General features: G+C 33.8%; 1 protein-coding gene across 1 annotated transcript in view; it reads left to right on the top strand.

Annotated features, from left to right (window-relative positions):
- LOC150108995 (WD repeat domain phosphoinositide-interacting protein 3) overlaps nt 1–19,691 on the top strand; it is a 118,019-nt gene that overhangs the window by 5,299 nt on the left and 93,029 nt on the right. The window contains exons 2-3 of the mRNA XM_090411260.1: nt 10,501–10,575; nt 16,159–16,260. Coding sequence (XP_090267386.1) covers nt 10,501–10,575; nt 16,159–16,260 — 177 coding nt within the window. The remainder of the gene's footprint in view (nt 1–10,500; nt 10,576–16,158; nt 16,261–19,691) is intronic.

Below are 19,691 nucleotides of genomic sequence, written 5' to 3'. Positions count from 1 at the left end.
ATTCTGTTATGTATAAACTATAGATGTTTAGTTTATACTTGATTTAAGAGATTTCTAATGTTTTAAGTGAATGTACGAAGAAATTTTCTGATTGTGGGAAAGTAGAATGGAAAGAGAACAAATTGCACAAATCTTACCACTGCACACAGATAAGGCTAAAGCATAACATTAGGTTGAATTGTTTGGATGATGATGATGATTTTATGGGTTTTAATGCACAAGGACAGCAAAGGTTATAGCAGTACACAAGGTAAGATAATTGCAAACTTCCATATATGCAGCAGGATTTGAACCTGTGACCTGTTGGTTGGAGAGTGAGTATGCTAACCACTCAGCCAACCAGGCCAGGAAATTGTTTGGAATTATGGCTGAAACAGCTAAAACTGTAAGGTTAGTGTATTGTTTGCTAATCTGATGTATTTCTGCTGGATGTGAAAATGACAGATTATTCAGAGGTGAGTGATCAGAATGATGACTGGTCTGTAGAGTGCTTTCTACAAGAAGCTGAAGATTTATGGGTTACAAAGTTAATTGGTGGAAACAAGGGGATATTTATAGAAACATAAGTTATTCAAAGGATTTTATAGAGTAGCTATTGAAGAAATTTTCCAATACAGGACAGGAGAGATTATGAGATTACCCCCCCCCCCCTTTGGAAACTAAGAATTCTCATCTAGTCTTCATATTTTTTGACAAAATTTTAGAGAGATGATAAATAACTAGAATGAGTTTGCTAGAAGTATTCATGCTGCTCTGTTGGTGAATGAGTTTAAGTGATATGATATGATAGGTATTATATGAATAGTGATTAATGTGGGCCTACGAGTCGTTGGGTTCATGAAGGTTTTTGTGTAATAATAATATTCTCCTTCTGACTACTTTGTTTTGAGAGATGCAAAATCCTGTTTCTCGTAGTTAAAATCCCTGCTGTCTCCATATGAGACCAGTTAACTCATTTTCAGCTAAAAAAAAAAAAAAATCCCTTATAAAAAAGTACTTTATCCTAGATGGGATTCAGACAAAAGGTACATTATCACTATAAGTGAACTTGAACACAGAATCATCAAATTATAGAATAGTTTGTTTATCCAGATACAATAGAATCCGCTTATTGTGATTACGGATAATGTTATCATTCGGCTATTGTTATCAAACTCAGTCAGTCCCAAAAAACCATTTAAAATGAATTTAAAATAATCTGTCTATTATAATCAAAGTTCCAGTTATTGTTATCAAAATCCTGAAATGTTTAGCCTTTTGCATCTCAGAATTCTAAGAAATAAGAGTTAATCAGGAGAAAATTTGACAAAGAACATTTGTCGAAATCTGACTTCTTTGTTAATCTTCCTTTAATCGTATTCTTCCATAAATCTTATCTTCCAGACAATTGCAGGTGGATAATCTTAATCTTTTTTGATCTTAATCTTACGTAAATCTTCCAGGTAAATGCAAGGGGGGGGTATAAATACAGTCTGATTATGATTTTTCAGGTTTATTTTTGTGCTCTTTCAGTAAGTGAATTTGACTTTCAGTGCTCATTAAAACAGCCTTTAGCATTATGGCAGAAGCAAGTAAAAACTTAAAGATTTATCTTTAAGAAAAGCAAAGAATTTTGGAGTGCTATGATAAGTTACCCAAAATGAGTCAGTGTAGTGCAGCTGTACATTTAAAAATTTCACAACCACTCTTGTGTCTATTATAATCAAAGTTCCAGTTATTGTTATCAAAATCCTCAAATGTTTAGCCTTTTGCATCTCAGAATTCTAAGAAATAAGAGTTAATCAGGAGAAAATTTGACAAAGAACATTTGTCGAAATCTGACTTCTTTGTTAAACTTCCTTTAATCGTATTCTTCTGTAAATCTTCACTCTTGTGTAAGTTCTTAAAAAATGATCAAACATTGAAACTTCAGCTCTTACTAATGAGAACATGAATAGGAAGAAAAAGCCCAATCTGTTAAGGATACTCAAGTTGAATCAGAATTAAAAATTTGGTTTAGTAATGTTCGTGAAAAGAATGCTTTGATGCATCAAAAAGCAGAACTTGCAAAAACAATGGGCAAAGAAAATTTCACTGCAACTGATGGATGGGTTAACAGGCAGAAAAAGCGAGAGAATATTGTGTGCAAGCGTATTCAGGGTGAAGAGAAAAGTGATGTTTTTTTTCTTCTTTTTTTAATCGGCTGATGCGTGGATTAAGACCAAGTGGCCAAAAATTATTGCTGAATATTCTCTCGAGAATATTTACAATGCAGACGAAACAAGCCACTATTTTCGTGCAATGCCTGAGTATACTTATTTGTTTAAAAATTAAAATACTAAAATTATTTTATTTTAGTACTTTCATTGTGTAAGGTCATGATTAAGAGGTAACTGCATTGGACTATGTGCTCTGTTTTGGTTATTGTGCAATTCTGATGTTTCTGCAACTTTATCAATTAATAATCAAAGTAATATCAGAACTGTGTAATGTAGCTGTTACAGCTAAGTAGTAGTGGAGAGTATGAAGTACTGAGAAGGATCATCTTCAGAAGTTGAGCAATGTGCTGAATTTTATATGCAGAATATTAGGCACATAGAACATATTGCCAGAGAAGATGGTTTCTTAAATTCATGATACATTGTGCCAGTGTGTTCAGGTATCTAATAACCATGGAATCCTAATTTGGTGTAGTGGCACCTTTATATTGACTTGTATGGTAATAATCCCATAATGACAGTTGTTTAGGTTTCTGCAAGTATATAACTATATATCTTAGATTCTCTTGTTTCAAGTTGTAGGGAAAAAAATTTCAAGCTCCTGTACTGTGTAATATTGTTGTGTTGGTTATCTGTTACTTTCCCTGCAATTTGGCAAATAATTATGATATTAATGAGGATTATAATATGCTCACAAAAGATCTTTAATAACTGTTTTCCTTATGTGGAATATTTGGCTCTGGATTATGCAATTGATAATCCATATTAGCTCTAGATTATTGAGCTAGAAGGAATAGGAATTTGCACATAAAATTAAAACAATTTATTCAGCAGTTAAACTGTGAGTAATAGTTACTTTATTTATATTACATGTCAGAGGAGCCTATCAAAATGAGTCTGTTCTTTTTCTAAGCCTTTGTATCCATCATTTATTATCAGTTCATCAATATCTGTGAAATTTGTAGTAAAATATCACTAACATTTTTTAATGGATTTTATCACTTTTTTTTTTTTTAAAGTTTGGCAGTGATATATTCAAGCCCATTTATTTAAAAGCAAGCTTTGCAGGAATTATAAAACTTAAAAACCTCGTATAGTTCCAAAAGTGACTAATACGAAAGGTGACATTGGCCTTTCTTTTTACATTCTTGTGAAATTTATTGCAAAATGTTGATCTTCTCTTCCTCTTGAAATATCCTCTTTATCTTCAGCAAGAAAAATCCACAAAAGAAGTTTTCAAATCTTCCAAATGTATATCTGTTATGTTAAATTTAGCACCAACTTGAAATGAAAGTTGAAAGTAATGGTTCAGCAAAAATCTTATAAAGGAGAGATGTCAGTATGTCCACTCTGAAACTTGTATATTTCATGCAAGCACAGACCATTTTTTTTTTTAAATTTTATTATATTTTAAGATAGGATCTCTACATGTGTTCCACCAGTGTTTTAATCTTATTAATACTAATCTCCATGGAGACACTCAATTTAGGAGGTTCTCATTGTTGCAGAGTGCTCATCTAACCACGCCTTAAACTTATTTGCTATTTCTGCACTAACACACATGCAGGCCACTTCACTTATTGCCCACTGTCGTTGCAAAAAGACTGCTCTTTTGAATTCATTCAACATCAAGCTGGTAAACATGTCTCAATCACATCATACTTCTCATATCTTCCAGGCGCTGCAAATATTCCCTTAATCCATCTTCATACCTAACACCAACTTAATCTTCCCCAAACTTTCCAAAATATCTTCATCCCTTTGAAAACCAGGTTGACTACATCTGCACAGTTATTCATATGTGGTCTGATTAAGGTTTTGTCCTCTTCATCTTTGCAATTCATCCCTTGTCATTCTTTCAATATTAGTTACATGGCCTTAAATTTTGGGTCCTTGTTTATCATCACAATGAGGTCTCTTATTTTCTCTTTCCCTTCCTTTAGGCTGCTCCCACTAATTGTATACATTGCATTCCATCCTTCCTTTTTCAAATTTTGAAGCGTTACACTATGCAACATATAATGGTAGCACCACTTGTGACTACACAAGCCAACCTGCTCAAATTCTTCTGCACGGCCACATTTGATTCTTTTCCTTTAGTTTTTTCTGCAGCATTACATCTGTATATTTGGGAGTAGGGCTTTTTGATAGGTTACTGGTGTGAACCTTTATCTAAATTTAAGCATGAACAGCCTGAATAAAATTGCAAATAATTTAAAAGAAGTTGCACAGTCCTAGACTTGAATAAATGAGCTTTGATAAAAACATCTCTTTACTTTGAAACTTTAGTGTTGCATTCTCAGCCAGCCTGGTTGGCCGAGTGGTTAGCGTATCTGCTCTCCAGCCAAAAGGCTTCAGGTTCGAATCCTGCCGTGGGGTATGGATGTTTGTGATTGTCTGTGAAAGTACTAGTGGTGGTAGTTGGTGTTAGGTGATGAAGGTTGGTGGAGTAGTGAAACTAAGAGTTGTAGAGTAGATGCCCTCCCTTGATGAGTCTTTGGACTCCCTGGAGGTGTGATGTAATAATAATTCTGTTACTGTTCTAAATGATTTTTGTTGAACTTCGTTATGCTACCTTCCTAGATGGCAATAACATGTTTTGTTTTATGTAACCTATTATGTAACTCATGCATGTTTATATCTAGAAGAACAAATAACATGATATACAAATTTAAGAAATATATAGTAATTCACAGTAGAAAATCAGTTTGCTGTTCAGATAATTGAAGGGTTGGTTAACTGAAGGTACAGTTATGTGGTGCTGTGCCAGAAGATGATAGAGATATCCACTTCAGTTAACCAGTCCAAGGCTTGGTATTCCACTTTCCATGTAAGAAATTTACTTTTCACTTTATTCCTTTATGAAATCCAGGAGAGCCTCTTATTTCTTAGTTTCCACTTTATGTATAACCACTCCTTCCATATTAATTCTGCAAAATCCTCTTACTAACTTAAAAACATTTGTCATGTTGCTTCTTTTCTGCCTCTTAACTTTGCAGTTTACATTTCCTTAATCTCTTGACCTTCATAACCAATATTGCAGTCTTTATTGCTTTAGTCACTCATCTCTGGATCTTTCCAGAGTCCCTCCTAATGGAAGCTAAGTAATGAAATTTATACACATTAATCCATGTATGGTCTGAGCAATGCCTTGTACTGTGGTACATCTACCTTCTTATCTATTCTTATCTGAGCAGCACTACTTAGTGTGTCCCAAGCCTTTATCAATAATCATTTCCAGATCTTGAATCTTATCTATTTCTGGAGCACAGTTCCAGAATATAGAACATAGCTGTGTACTTTGCATTCCAGATTGCAGCACGTAGCATTTTTTTTTTAAATTAAAATTTTAGCCCACTCTTTTTTCTAGGTTAGTCTGTTTAAATATTCTTGAAAGACCTGACATTAACATCATTCTCTATAACACTCCAATTTCAGATAATTGAAGGGTTGAAATTTTATATATATATGAGGGGTTGAGATACTAGGTATATTGAGAGTATGAAAAAATGTAGTGTATAGATTTTTTTTTTTTTTTTTTTTTGTGCCTCTCACCCACAAAAAAGTGTCTATAAGCCTATATTACATTTGGGTCATGGACGTGCTAAAGATTTATTTATTTTATTGAACATTAGCATCAGATATGTTGTAGTGAAAATAACAGTACATCATCAATGTGGAATGAACAAGCAGTTTAGAGGCTGAATGCAGAGTAATGAATAGAATAATCAGATAACGAGTAAAGGCAATTGCCACATACTAGAAGGATAATATCATTCATTTTTGATATTTTCCAAATTCCTATGATTTTGGAATTGAAAGGCTAACATTCCAGTTTAAATTAGAAAGGTATAATAAGGCCTCTGACCTTTCCTTAAAGATACATTCATATTTACTGCTGCTTCTGTGAATTGGGTGAATATCATTCCAAATGATTATTCATTGTTGCACCATGTTTTGAGATAATATGTATTTTCATGAAAAGTTTGCTGCGCAACTGGATGCAATCATTCCAGGATTAATAACAAGGGTAGTTATCAGTCAACATCTATTTACTGTTAGCTCTAGACTTATTGAACCAAACTTTTCCTCTTCTTTCATGCTATCTACTTCTGTTTTCTTTTGAACAGCCTTCCTCATTTTGTTTTCTCCAAAGACTACAACCTTCAGCTGTTCAAGAAACCATCAACAAATTCGTTACTATTCTTTAAAATAATTGTCATCAGCAGTCAACTTCATCACCTGGAGCACTACCAGCTAATGAGTACCAGTATATTCTGCCATCCAAAATCCACAGATTTTCTTGTTCATCTTTGGGGGTTCTGTGAGAGCACATGCATTTTGACCAGAAAGATAAACTATGCCTGAGTAGGATAAAGCCAGAGGAAACTGGTGGTTATGATGTGCAAATCAGTTGTCAGACCTGCATATCGAACCATATAGTAGCTGGTTCTGTGAAGGGACCAGCTACTAGATGGCTAGCACTTCAGGGATTATGGAAGTTATACAGCTGCTGAAAGATAATTACCTGAAGCAGGATGTAATGGAAGGGGGGAAAATGAGGTTCAAGCGTGCACTGATCATAGCATCAGAAAACTTAACAGTAACCATTCTAGCCATGCTATCTCCACTCTGGGAAAGTGATCATCTAGTCTTGAACTGAAATTGCCAAATATGCAGAATTTTCTGTTAAAAAGGGATATGTGGAATTATGTAACATTTTCATTCATTCATTCTTTCTTTTTGAATTTCATTATTTCTTCACATTATTCATTAAGCTTCATTTTTAATTAATTATTGTATGGTCATTCTGTTTTATGCTTCTAAACAATTTATTAATTGTATTATTTCACTTAATTTCCAAGTTGCAACAATTAACTTCTTCCTAAAAATCTTAATAAAAATAGTTAGCGTGAATTTGGCCACTGTTTATCAACAAGGGAATTTTCTTGCTTATGCATCGCATCTGTGAACAAATGACATGAAAATGTTTGGAGAAACTCATGTTTGTGCTTTATCTTTTTCTCTATTTGCACATTACATGTGATTGTGGTTGATTTTCAAATTTTGCAATTAATACCAGGGATTCATCCGAGTTCATTCTTTCATCTACTTTTTTTATCTAAATATCATTTATTTCAAAACTCCATCCACTTGCTGATGACATCACATGGACTTCTTGTTCCCATTTAACAAACCTTTCACTACAGAAATCAACAAAACTTGTTAATTTACAAATCTGAATTTTAATCTCTAATTCAGTGGGGTTCTAATGGCTGTTAAAGCTATATAATGCCTCTTATTTCTCATAAAAAAATTTCATCCGGGCCTAGTTTGGCACACTATCTAATTCTTTAGAATTTTTTTTTTTTTAAGGATAATTCTAACTTTTGCATAAACATATTACAATTCGTTCATTATACAAATTGCAAATCCATCATTCATTAATGTTCTTACATTTGTGGGTAGCTCCCTTAATTACTCCCTAAAATACTTGACTTAGTACAGAAGAGAGAAATAAGGTTGATTAATGACACCTCTCATTTCACCCACTGCTTAATCTATTAAATCAAGTTTGCATTATCCAAGCAAAAAAAAAAAAAATGTATGTATATATTTTTTTATTTAAGGATTGTTAAGATAAACTATGCCAGTAGCTAGTCAGATTTTTATAAAAGTTCCATTTGGCCAAGTTCTAAATACCATAAATTTATCAGTGAGATATCTTGATGAAAACAATAGAAATGTCAACAATGAAATTCTTCTCTGAATAGTTTCGAACTTTATTGGATGTAAGCAGTTAAGAGCCTACTAACTTTTATATTTTGGTCATATCCATATATTTGTAATTTAGTCATTTTTAGTATTAGGTTTAAGACAGGTGTGTGGGTGGATGTGGGGGAAGAATGGTGAAAAATTCTTTTTTTTCTTTTTTTTTTTGCTATAATTTGCCATTTGTATTATTGGTAAAATTATTCAAAATAACACTATTATAATTAAATAGTAGTCAATACTAAAGTGTTTTCATTGTGTAGAGGAAGAATGATAAGGAAGGATAACTTTAATCAGTGCCAATGGTGGGAAAATGACATAAGCACAAGAAATAGTAGTTACTTAAGTGATCACCTTTCAAAATTTTTTCAACATCATCTTTCACTTATTTATAGATTTTTATTGATAAGGTCTAGTGCCTTTTGGTTACTTGTATATCAGATATGACTTCTGCATTACTTCAACTTTGGTATCTCTCCCAGGTCTGATTCTCACTGATGAGACCTCAAAGGTCAAAACCAGTCTGGGTAGTGGCCCTTCCCATTATACATTGCATTTTACATATCTGAAAGGGTGTATGCTTTGCATTATGGGATACATACTAAGGCAAATGATGTGAAGTCATTAGCCTCTATATACAAGTAGCTCAGATGTGAATATATTTCATGCACAAAACATTTTGCTTCCTTTTGGATAAAGGATTAAAACCAAGTATGTAATTTCTTGGTATCTTTAATTATTGTTAAGGTATTGAAAAAATTGTTCAGGTAGAATTCAGGAATGGGTGGATAGCAGTATGGGGGGGGTGTAGCATATGTCTCTACTTTAGTAATTTACTCACACTTTATAATAGTGACAATTGAATTGAATAAGCAAAATGACTACACCTTGATGTTGCTGGACTTTGCAAAGCATTTGACAGAATACCACATGGACAACTATTACATAAATTGGAGTAAATAGATATGGAGCTTGTGGCATGGATTGGATGAATGTATCTAAGAATGGGAATAACTAGTGGAGTGTCTCTGGGCTCTGGACTAAGCCTACTAATTTCCAGAAGAGTGCATGCTTCTGGAAATTTGTCTGCATGATAAGCAAGGGTATGCAGGCCACATGTTTTGTTTGGAGAGTGGTGAATAAATGAAATGAATTGAATTGCTGGAAGTAGTTGCGAGTACCCTGACAGTGAATGAATTTAAGGAGGTATGGTAGGTATTATGTGAATAATGACTCCATGGAGATACCTGAATAATAATAATATTCCAGTTATTTGAATTTTTAATTATTTTGAATTTGAATTTGAGTTCAACATGATTTGTCTGTAATTTAATGAAACTTTGGTATTCAAGGTTTCGTAATTTGTTGTCTTGTCAATTTTGGTTTCGATTAGACCATTTTAATGTAAAAATTGTAAAAAATTACGCACATTTCTCCTTCTTTCCTATCTCTCAGATGGGTTTGAGTCCCTTATGAACAAATCTTTGCCATCTGGTTCTATCTCTGGGAATTTTTGTCATCTCTCTGAAGCTCGATAATTGTGACCTTTCCTTCAAAGACTGTAGCTGAGTTCTTTTTAGTCTTCTTGATAGTCCTCCAATGATTCCATTCAAGTAATGTGAACGACTATTTGGTAAGCTAACATGACATTCTCTGGATGTGTCCAAACCATATTGCTATTTAATATGTATATTAAACATTCTGAAAGCAGCTCTAGACTCAGTTGTTGGATCACAAATATCATTATACCAAAATGCTGTTGCATGCTTGATTTGAAGCACTTCATTCTTACTTATGTAGCCTCCATTAAGTAAAATAATAGGCCCTTTCTGGTATTGCTTATGCCTATTGCACCTCTCCCTGAATTCTTTTAATATCAGGGCATTCAATTTCAGCAAAGTTATGCATTTTGTGATAAATGGATTACATGCACTGTATCACATTGATGGCACTGTACTCCAGAAAATAGGCGAAGATAGAGATTTAGAGGGTGGTAGAGTTAAAGTTTAGAGGACATATTGCTAAGGTAGCCCATAAGATTACTTGGGTATTGAAGAACACATTAACAAGTTGAGATAAGGAAGGTATCATTCCTCTTTATAAGGCCTTGATACACCCACATCTGGATCACTGTGCTCAAGTCTGGTCCCTTGAGTTTCTTGGTAATGAGGAAATGGTAGCGAGGATTCAGAGATGAGTGACCAAGATACTGAGTGACCTGTGGAATGTTCCCTGTGAGGATAGATTGAAGGTGTGGATTGCAAAAGTTGGTTGAGAGAAGAAAAAGGGAGGGATATGATAGAAATATCTAAGTTGCTTAAAGGGTTTTATAGGATAGATGCAGGGGAAATGTTTCAGCACTTGGCTAGAAGGACCCTTGTTCTGGTCTTATCCTCATTAACATCTCCTTTCCTATTATTTATTTAGCTCTTCATCTATTTGTATGAAGTTTTCAATTGTTAGAAATAATTTCTTTTCTCATTAAGAATGAATATTTTATGGATATTGAGTGGTTTTTATTTGCATTTAGGGTGCTTTGCATGTGGTATGGAAAATGGTTTTCGTGTATATAATTCTGATCCCCTAAAGGAAAAAGAGAAACAAGGTTTGTAGTCTTTAAATATAGTATTATTTAAGAATGCTAAGCTAAACGTTTGTCCAGAAGTTTTATTATTTTTTTTAAGTACAGGTAGTTCTCACTTTGCGAATGCCCACTTTACAAATTTTTATTTTAAATTGTCTGCGGTGAAAGCAATTAGGGCATGTACGGGGAATTACACGTCATGTAATGACGATCAGTTAGAACAAGCCTCAGTCACTCACAAGCCTTTGGCGATGCAAGTGTGTTATTTGTAGTTTTCTTCAATTACACCTGATTTTTTTATTTTGTTTTCTTTTTAACTATAATTCTTTTAATTTTCCAACAATATCAAAAAGAAGAAACAGTGCAAACTAGAAAATGAGCAAAAGAAGGAAAAAAAGACAAGATAATGAATATGAAGCTCCAACTTGGTTTTTCACTTTAAAAGCCTAGAAGAAGTATTTAAACTTCTCGAAAAAGCTCAAGCAATCTTTGAATCACAAGATTCAGACTTTGAATGATTTTGTAAATTTTCCCTCAAGGCCTCCTTTAAAAAAAAAAATGCATTGGAGCTTCTTAATATGTCTAAAACTACCTTGATGGCTGCCAATTCACCCGGTGATATAGAAATGAGCTAATTTTTTTTTCAAAGAATCTTTTTCAATTTAAAATTTTTCTTGTGCTATTTTTTAAATATGTAAATCTTTGGCCAGTAAAGTCTTATCATTTAATCTTTATTTTATATATTCCTTGTAATGTAATTCTTGCTTATAGCATTATTTCTAAGGCAAATAAACTCCAGATTTACGAATGGTTGCCAGGAACCAATTAATTCGTGAAGGCGGGAACTACCTGTATATTAACAAGTTTTAACAAGTATATTATTAAAACTAAACTACTTTAATATTATTAAAAATATTATTATATAGTATATCAAGTTTTTTTCATAAGTGTTGTAACAAGTTGTCATTTGTTATGTAAACAACGTGCACATATCTTGATGGAAAAGACTTTCATATGTCTAATTCACAAGTAGTACTGGAGTCTGACTTAACATGAATATCTCAAATCTATCCGAATATCATTTTTCTGATAGTGAGAACTAAGAATATCAGCAAATGACCCAATGTGTCACAGGAAGAATGGTTCTATCTTTGTTCTCACTATCAGAAAAATGTATGCTACAGTTTTCAAAAGGTTGATGTTGGAGAGGGTCCAGAGATGATCGACTAAGTTGGTATCTGATCTTTGGAATGTGGAATACAAGGGCAGATTGAGAGAATGCAAATTAGAGCCTATTGGATAGAAGGAAGATGGGAGACATGATTGAGATGTATAAGTTGGTAAAGGGTAATTACCAAATTAGTGCGGATGAGATTTTTCATAGAATATCTGGAGATGGGGAGAACAAGAGGCCCATCTCTGGAAGCTGTATAAGGTGGGTGTAAACATGGGGGCTGAGGAGTAGATTTTTTGCATGCAGAGGTAGGTGATTGGAATGCATTGCCTCAGAGTTTGGTGAGTGCAGGGACAATGAATGCATTTATCAAGGTATGATCTGTGCATGTAAGAATGAGACCTCTCATGATGAGTCTCTTGACTCCATGGATGTCTGTTAATAGTAATATAACATTGTTATATTACTGCAAAGTTCTAAGTCCTTCATGGTTTTGTGGATGGGAAGGATTGTGATTGGCAACATGTCTAGCTAGAACATCCCATACATACTCAGTAGGATTGAGGTCGGAGACTTGGCTGGCCAAGCCATATGATAGTCTCTTCTTGAAGATATTGGTTCCAAGAGCTTTGCTCAATGAGAATGAGCATTATTGTCTTGTAGGAAAAATATCTCCCTTATTGTACCCTGTGGATGAACATAAGGATTTAGGACTCCATCTTTGTAAGTATGTGTATATGTTGCAGCATATACACATACAGGTCAACATTGCCTCCCCAAACCATCACATTACTTCCACCATAAGTGTTCCTTTCACAGATATTAGAGGGATCACATATTCCTGGTTCTCTCCAGATCAGATGTTAGGGCAAATCGAGACTCATCTGTTAACAGTAACTGACTCCCCCTCCCCCATTGGTCTTTGGTCCAGTAGACAGAGTCTGGCTCATTTCAAACATTCTCTATTGTGACATGGGAGTAGGAGCATGTAGATTACTGGTCACCTTTGTGAAGTCTTCTGTGAAGAATGGAAGCAGATATCAATGTTCCTGTAGCCAACACAAGGTCAGATTGTAGTTGATTCAGGATAATACTCCTATTTGATCTTGCATATAATCAGAGATATTGTTCACTGCAGTTTGAAATATAGACATCTTTCACTTAGTACTCTTAATTGGTTTCTCAAATGAAGAACATTAATAAAAAAAAAAAAATTGAAAACTAGGTAGTACAATGTAGGTAAAAACTGCTCTGATTGAGGTATTTTGCTGATTCTTAGATGTAAATAACTCATTCTGAGTACTTTGCATAATTATATCCATGACTATAAAGAGATTAATGGGTTAAAATTTCCATAACTTTACTATAAACAAATGAATACAAATCTGTTTCACCAGTTTTTATTATTCATACATCACGAAAGGCAACTCAAAATATATTTCATATAGGCAGGTCCTCCAATCATAATGATGGTTCCATACTACTTGGTAATAGCATCTTCATTCTAATAGAGGACTTTGCCTAGATCTTAAATAATGTGATATTTGTAGTTATCTTGATGGTTTTGTTGATTGTATAGCCACTTATTAATTTAAACTGTTTATAGGTTGTTGATGAGAGTGAAAATCACTCATCATCATGAATAGCATGTTGGCAGAGCTGTGTTGAGGAGAATGGAGTGAACTTTGTAAATGTGTTGGATGTATGCATTTGAGGGAAGGATGGATTTGTACAAAAGCAATGGTTCATTTAAATGGATTTGGTGTGAGTCAGACTGCTACTGCAAGGAGCAGCAACGAGTGATGTGAACAAGAGAGCAGAGAAAGTAACAGGTGAAGCAGAAGACCAGAGAGAGAAAAACTGGTGAGACAGAAGTGGTAAATGAGAATGATAGAACAACAATGCAAGCTGGACAGAGAAACAAGAGGGAGGAGTGTTGAGAATTTTCTGCCAGACAGAAACCAGAATATATACAGTAGCTTATGGTTGAGATTTATGACTTTATAGTGAAATTTTTTAATTGTTTCTAAATCTTTTTTTTTTTTTTTCCATTGAGCTCTGTTGAGAATCATTAGTTCAAAATGGCTGTTAGTCTTGCAAAATTCTTAATCAAGACACCTCTAATAAAACAAGGATATGTGAACTCCTTCCTTTAAGTAGTGCAATTCCAAGCTCCAGAGGACAAACATTTGGATCTCACCCATGAAAGGTTGTGAACCTATTGCACATTAGTATGAGGAGGGGTGGTGGTGAAAAGTTCTGATAAACACCTAGGGCAGAAATGATATTAAAGCAACTGATATAACCACAAGGAAGAACATATCTTAAAACAATTTTACCTCCATGTTTTATCAAATTATAATAATTTGTTCTTTTTCTTTTAGGTTATATAAGATATGTCAGAAATTTTGAAGAAATTTGAAGACACAGAGGTGCAGGCCATCATCAAGTTTTTCATGCTGCAAGAAAAGTCTGCAACTGAGATTCACCAAATTTTGTGTGAGACTTTAGGGTACTGTGTCCCAGCATATCCAACAGTTGCCAGATGGATGGCTAAGTTTAAAACTGGGTATCCTGAGACAACTGACCCCCTCCCCCCAGTCTGGAAAGACCTGCCACAGTGATAACCTGAAAACATCGATGCAGTGCATGCCATGATCCCTGATGATAGATGAATACCAGCCAGAAACATTGCACAGACTCTAGGGATATCCAAGGAATGAGTTGGTCATTATCAACCAACATCTGATCATGCAGAAGCTCTCAGTGAAGTGAGTCCCCAAATGTTTGAATGCTGAACAAAAGAGAGAATATGTGCTGTCATCTCAGTTGATCATTTTGTGAAATCAGGTGCAAATTTTTTGGCTCATATTGTGACTGTTGATGAAACATGGCTTCATCACTATGACCCAGAGACCAAATAACAGTCAATGGAATGGAGACACAAAAGTTCTCCATGGTCAAAGAAGTTCTCAGCCCAAAAGTCAGCAGGAAAAGTTCTTGCCATTGCCTTTTGGGATATGGATGGTGTAATCTTTACCAAGTACCTCAAAAGGTGAAACTGTTACAGCAGCAGTTTATTCAACAGCTCTGAAGGAATGGAGGTACTGAAGGAAAAGTGCTGCGAAGAAACTAAGCAATGGTGTGTTGCCTTTGCAGGACAACACACCTACCCATGCTGCTCATGAAACCCAACAGACAATACATCACTTGGGCTTTCAATGTCTGCCTCACTCACCCTATTCACCAGAGGTGGCCCTCTCTGACTATTTCCTATTCCCAAATTTAAAGAAACACTTGAAAGGAACAAAATTTACCACAGATGAAGTCATATCTGTAATTGAGAACTAGTGCAACAAGGGAAACACTTTTCTCAGAAGATTGCAAATGATACAATAGCATTATAACAAGTGTATAACACGTCATGGGGGGGATATGTAGAATAATGTGTAAGATACAATTCTTTCATGGTGATTATCATAACTTTTTAGCACACCCTCGTATGATAGTATACTAAGGGTTAGGTTTTCCAGAAACCTTGCTCTAGAAACTAAACATGGAACTTTTTTTCAAATCATTTTAGGCCTCTAATAATTAAGATAGTGATTTCACACCAGATAGTGAAACTCATTTTTCACCTAAAGATCATAGACTCATACTTGATAGTATGATTTGAACCTGCAGCCTGTTAGTTGGAGAGTTGAAACGATATCTGCTTGGAATAAAATATTACTGGTATTTAATATTTTATCTTGAAATAAGGTTCTAACAGTTTTTTCAGTCTTTTCTTTATTATGATTTTTGCCCAGGTGAAGTTCACTCACAACGGATACATTCAGGTATGAGTTTTTTTGTGTATCTAGGGTTTCTAATAACAACAAGCATTTTTTAAATATATGTCAAGGCAGTGAAATATTTCATGATACCTAATAAAAAAGCAAATATACTGATCTTGGAATATCAAGACACTCATAGCTGATAACAAGACACTCAACTGATAACTAAAGTTATCAGTTGTTTTAAGTTCTTTAAAACAACTGATAACTTTAAAATTTTCATAGTTTCAAAACATTGCTCTGACAGATATTTAGTATCTGCCTTGAATTAAGATTTTAGTACTAAAAATAATTAGTAATGAAGAAAATTTCTTTCCTAATTAGAAAGCAGTTGGAGTGAAGGGGATATAAGGCTCAATTTATATTTTACATTTTATTTGAAATTAAAGCTGAGAGGTGCTACATGAAACTTTTGCAACTCTCAGTTTTAATTTCAAACGAAATCTATTCGTGAATAGTTAACTTTTTTTTAAGGAACATTAGGTAATATTAACTATAATAGATTTAATTGAATGATAAGTATTTTGTAACAGTTATATAGTTTATAACTACAAATCTGTTAAACTGGTTAATTTTACTTTTTTTGCTTTGCAGCATTTACAGAGGGAGGAATTGGATATGTGGAAATGTTGTTTCGATGCAATTACTTAGCCCTAGTCGGTGGTGGTAAAAGACACAAATATCCACCAAATAAAGGTACTTAACGTGTTTTCATTAAAGGTACTTAGTGTTAAATACAATTTATAATTCAAACTGTGCTTCTAAAGTAACAGTAATGATGGAAATAACTTAGTTTATCTCTTATCAACTAAAGGCAAATTTACATTTAATATGAAATTTAATTATATTAAGGGTAGTTAAAAAGACCTATCTTGTATTGCAGTTTCAGAAGGTGGGGAAGGCTAAGATATTTGAAGTTGAATCAGTTGTGTCACATTGTACACTTGAGTCAGTGTACAATGTGAGAAAGGTGTTAAGAATGAAGCTCAGTTATGTGAATTTTAATACATTGAATAGCTGAAAATGAAATAAACAGTTAACAAAGAATATGATGAATGGAATGGAATTTTTTAGTCAAAATTAGAATTTAAAATTACCAGATCTAAAATTTGAAAAATAAAATAAAAACAAAACTAGTAAAGTATATGCAGGACCAGCGACATTACAGTGTACTGGCCATTTTGTGGAAAAAAAATGTCAGGTGATGAGCAATGCAAACTGACTGTTAGTTTGCATGTGGTTTAAGATTATGTATTAAGAGGAGTTTGGCTGGTTCCAGATTAATAGTGAGTAATGTATTTTATTTAATTGCCAAGAGCAAGATGAGATAAGGTCTTTTTGTGTTTAGCATCCTGATTTGATTCTTATTACTAAAGATTTGGAGCAAAATATCTTGGTTTCATTTTCTTGGAAATTGTTGGTAACTTTTTTTCAATTTCATGAGTGTTTGGATTGTATAGTACAATATTTCAGTAGGGGAATTTTTATGGATGATATTATTGTGGTTTACATTTCATTTTAATGGTGGGATGTAGGTATTCTGGCATCATTGGGATATTGCAATCATTGTGATGTTCTGGTGTGTGATGGAACAAATGAATTCAGTGTAGGTATTGCATCCTGATTGACTGTTAAACTTGTAAACAACATTATGCCAAAGTAGTACATCGATATGAAATATTGCAGTTCATCATCATCAAATTCCTGACATGTACCCTCAAGGGATGTACAGGATATGATAGTATTACATGAAAAATTTACATCATTACTAACTTCCTATCTACAATTTTCCTCCAAATCAGTCTGTTACATGTCAAGACTCCAACATTCTTCAACTATCTCCATTTCTTTGCCATTCAGGCTTCTTATGTTGATAGTACCGATCTTTAACTTTGGTAATGTTGAGTTAGGGTGTGCTTTCAGATTTGTTCCAGTAGCTGACTTTTCATTGTTCGTCCTGGTTCCCTGGCAAAAATAACGGGGGCCCTTATTTAACCGGGCGACGCCCCAGCCGGCATGAAATTTTGTCATGTTGTACCATCATTTTCTATATTGGTTTAAGCCAATAAGAATACAGTTAAGTCTGCTAAATCCCAAAATCTAGCCCATCCTCGTTCATTCAGTATCCAGGTAGATACCCAACAGGCTGCACCACGAGAAGGTGAGGATTGGACATTAGGTCAGAAGCCCTGGTCGGTTCTCCACATTCCTTTAAAGGCTATGCAGAGGTCTCTTCTCAGTTATACAGCTTTGATCCTTAAGCACTCCCAATATTGCAGTTTTGTGTTTTAAATTTTGTAGTTTGTTGCTTGTGGTGAAGACAATTTTGTAATTAAAATGTCTGAAGTTGTGTTTGATAATTTTGTAAATATTGTGAACATACTGAGGAATTTTAGAATGGTGTAGGATTTAGTTAAGTTGGTTTGGGAGCGGGACATACAATTTCAGGCTGTGGGAATGTCATAATTTACTTATGTTTAACTTTTGGCTATTCGATACACGTATTTAAATTTACATAAGAGTTTCATTCTCAATACCTTTCTCGTGTTATACATTTCAAATTGTTCAGCTCCAAATATCTTAATGTCTCTACCTTCTGAAACTGCACTACCAGATATATCTTTTTAATTACACTTAATATAACTTTAATTTTATATTCAATGTATTTGCCTTTGTTTGGTAAGTGGAGTAAGTTTATTGTCCAATAAGCTGTGATTTCATCATTACTATTATCATAGGAGCAAAATGAAACTGTTTCAGAAAATTTCTGTATTAAAGCATTTTTTAAAATAAAATGAATAAAACACGTTAAAAGATTTTTTTTCATGTTAATCTGTGTTGGAGGGAGAAAAGAATCAGTATTGAATAATGCACTTCAGTAACTACACTGTGTGAATATACCAAAATATTTTTAAAAGGTATTATGAAAAAGAATAGTTAAGCTTGTTGTATTCTTAATTGAGCAAATGAGTGTGCTATCACAACACAAAAGCTAAATTTTTTGGCAGTGAGGAATTCAGCTTTGTAAAAGTTAAATGTAGCTTTGATTTAAGTTCCACTTATAATGTTTTAGTGGTTTGAACAATTTTTTTCTTGATAAAATTACCATATACTTTTTCAAGATCATCTAAACTGCATTCCTTGTTTTATTCCAGTGATTTCCTGACTGCAGTAGACAATTAGTATAATAAACACTGATAAGCTGGCCTGGTTAGCATATTTGCTCTCTGCCCCAAAGGCTGTAGGTTCAAATTGTGCTGTGGGTATGAATTTTCATGTGATTGTCTGTGAAAATACTAGTGATGGTGGTGTGCAGTAGATGATATAGTTCACTGTAGTTGGTAGATTGAGTGGTGGAGATGGAATGTTGCAGAGTAGGTGCCCTCCCTCAATGACTTTTTGACTCCTTGGAGGTGTCGCATAATAATATAACAAAATGAGCTATAATGAACTATCAAAAAGCTCCATAGCAGTAATGCTGTTTTTTAAGATTGCTGTTGTAAACTGAATTGATTGGCACTCACACATTTATTTTTTAACTTAATCTACACAGTTTCGAATTGTTCAGATCTAAGAGGCATTAATATGACAACTGTGAATGAAAGAAGGCAACCACATTAGATAGGATATATCTGCTTAATGTATGAAATGAATGGCACTGGAACAGCATCTCTGCACAATAGTTCATTTGTGAGTAGAATGGTACTACTGAAAAAAATGTTCTCAAGTTTTGAAACTAAAAGGCAACTAAATATTACCCAAAATCTCTTTTTGGTGATTTTTTTTTAATGATAAAAGGAAGGTGTATACCATATTTGATGTTTTTCTGGCTCTGTTTAATCTCTTTTTAGAGATTTAAAAAAAAAAAGTTTGGCTGGGGGGGGGGGTTGCCACATTAAATTAAAATAAGAGGAAGCTGTATATCAAATTTTGTTGCACTCGTTTGCTCTTCAGTAAGAGCAAGGGAGGGCTAGTGAAACTTGCATAGCACTTAATTAAAAGGATGTTTTATACCAAATTTTGTGATATATCTCATATTTACAATCTGTATGGGATATCTGATTGTAGACAACTAAACAACCTATTACAGTGATTTAAGTAGTGATAAAAAAAATTGTATACTAAAC

The sequence above is a fragment of the Typopeltis vanoorti genome, chromosome 2, assembly GCF_054136105.1.
Source record: "Typopeltis vanoorti isolate ZY-2024b chromosome 2, IOZ_Tvanoo_1.0, whole genome shotgun sequence".
Lineage (NCBI taxonomy): Eukaryota > Metazoa > Arthropoda > Arachnida > Uropygi > Thelyphonidae > Typopeltis > Typopeltis vanoorti.
This window is presented reverse-complemented; position numbering and strand designations above follow the sequence as displayed.